Genomic DNA, 2,443 nt, shown 5'->3' with positions numbered 1-2,443 from the left:
TAGTGCTGTCAACGGGTCAGGTTTGTATCAAACTACCATATACCTGGCCCAAACCTTGAGTGTGGGCATAAAAAATGCTGACCCCAATACTATTTTAGTTGACCAGAATTTGACCAAAGTAATATGTGTCTCAAACTTGGGTTATGATTTTTTTCTGATATCCGACCTAACCTTGCTTAACCAGAGTATTCTATAAATATTTTTGGTGAAAATAAGCTCCTTAAATTATAGGATTTGGGTGTAGGATTACATTTTTCTTGATTTGGCAAAATCCAAACCCGAACCTGAATCCCACAACTAGTTATTTGGGTGGGTTTGGTATACCCTGGTGGATTGAATACTTGATCTGTTGATAGTACTAATTTTAATCATGCCCAAATCCAGATCCAAACCTCAATTAAATTGAGTTGGATTTGCATCTAAATTTTAGATCTATCTCAAAAAAGGGTCTAACAATGTACAACCTGAACGAACCCAGTTACACCCCTATGGACCATAGTAGGGATGTAAAGAGGTCAAATTCGGGTTTGAGTCTGATGAAAAAAGATAAAACCGAATTGGATCCGACCTAATTAGATTCAGATGAAAAAAGATAAAACCGAATCCACATTCAACTAGTCTAAAACCAGATATTTACACTTAATTGGATTTGGGTTTTAGTAAGATTTGGATTTTAGTCTTATTCATGTCAGGTTTCAATACAAAACTCAATACCAAACCCGAATCCAGATTAAACTAGTCTAAAACCCGATATTTACACTTGATCGAATTCGAGTTTTAGTCAGATTTGGATTTTAATCTGAGTGAGGTCAAGTTTCAAATCAAAACTCAATACCAAACCCGAATCCCGATTCAACTAGTCTAAAACCCGATATTTACACTTAATCGGATTCGGGTTTTAGTCAGATTTGGATTTTAATCTGATTCACGAATCCAGATCCAACTAGTGTAAAACCCAATATTTACACTTAATTGGATTTGGGTTTTAGTCAGATTTGGATTTTAATTGGATTCGGGTCAGGTTTCAATACAAAACTCCATACCAAACCCGAATCCGATTTTTAATTAGATTCGGATTTTGGCTATCTAATTGGACTAATGGGGTTCGAATTCGGGCCTTGCTTAAACTATCTATCTCTCGGCACAAAACTTCCTTGGGGCGGTCACTTTAATCCCAACAAACCATCAAAGCAGCTCTACCAACCATCGATATGCCTTAATCGACGGTCCAAAACAGGGAACATGCCTCGACACGGATCGAATCTCCCTACCGTCCGATCAAATCCCACCCCGCCATCGCTCATCCCAATTCCCGCCTCGAAAACGCGAAATTCAAAATTCCAAAAAAAAAAAAACCTTAAACGCTATAAAACGAACTCCCCCCTCCCTTCCCACCTCACCAATTCAATTCAATTCAATACCAGAAGCCGAAATCCCCCAAAATCCAGAAAAAATCAGGAAGTTGCAATTTCCGGAAAAAGAGGGAAGAAGAGAAATGTCGGGCAGGGGAAAGGGAGGGAAGGGGTTGGGCAAAGGAGGGGCGAAGAGGCACAGGAAGGTTCTGAGGGACAACATCCAGGGCATCACCAAGCCCGCCATTCGCCGCCTCGCTCGCAGGGGAGGAGTGAAGCGCATCAGTGGGCTCATCTACGAGGAAACTAGAGGCGTCCTCAAGATCTTCCTCGAGAACGTTATTCGTGACGCCGTGACCTACACCGAGCATGCCCGCCGGAAGACGGTGACCGCCATGGACGTCGTTTACGCGCTCAAGCGCCAGGGGAGGACCCTCTATGGGTTTGGTGGATAAGATTGGTCTCTTTCATCTTCTTTCTTCTCTTGGTTCTTTCTTTTTGTTTTGGTGGTTGTGTATGTGGTTTTAAAGGCAATCCATTGTGGAATGTTAGCAATGTTTGGGATAGTTCAATATGAATATATGGGATTTGTGACTTCGACTGCCAATTTGCTTCCTTGTGGATTGAATTGAGTCCAATCATTACGCTTTTGGAGTGTTGGTTGTGGTGGATTCTTTGTGATTCGGGTGATTGGAGTCGTTCGGTTTGGTTTATGATCTTGTTTTTTTTTTTTTTGTTAATCCGTTTGTGTTGGTTTGGTGGAAAATGGGGTGAGGATAGCTAGAGCATATGGAATAGGAACTTGCAGAGGGGTTTAGTGGTTTGAATGTTGGTGGTGAGACCGTGAGAGTACCCTTCCCAATTGAAGTGGGGATTTTTGTTCTTGTTTAGCTTTTATTCCCCCAGTTGTCAAATCCAATTTGATTACACAAGTCGATCCTTGTTTGGAAAGTGGATAGCTGTGAAGAACAAGGCATGGGGGCTCAATTGAATAGCTCTCTCTCTGAATGGTGGCAGTTCATTTGTTGAGGTACGTAGAGTTCTTTTAGATTTAGAAACAATTTTGTGTGTCTTTCTTTTCTTGTTACATA

At 41.2% G+C, this 2,443-nt stretch overlaps 1 protein-coding gene across 1 annotated transcript; it reads left to right on the top strand.

Moving 5' to 3' along the window:
- Positions 1–1,495: 1,495 nt before the first annotated feature.
- On the top strand, positions 1,496–1,946 carry LOC149828315 (histone H4). The gene has a single exon (XM_090016820.1). It carries the CDS (start codon positions 1,496–1,498, stop codon positions 1,805–1,807), a length of 312 nt encoding a protein of 103 aa, XP_089872946.1. The 3' UTR covers positions 1,808–1,946.
- The last annotated feature ends 497 nt before the right edge of the window (positions 1,947–2,443 follow it).

Source organism: Nuphar pumila, chromosome 9, assembly GCF_984573655.1.
Source record: "Nuphar pumila chromosome 9, dmNupPumi1.hap1.1, whole genome shotgun sequence".
In the NCBI taxonomy this organism is placed as follows: Eukaryota; Viridiplantae; Streptophyta; class Magnoliopsida; order Nymphaeales; family Nymphaeaceae; genus Nuphar; species Nuphar pumila.
Note: the sequence above shows the minus strand (reverse complement) of the source record. Positions and strands in the feature narration are given on the sequence as shown.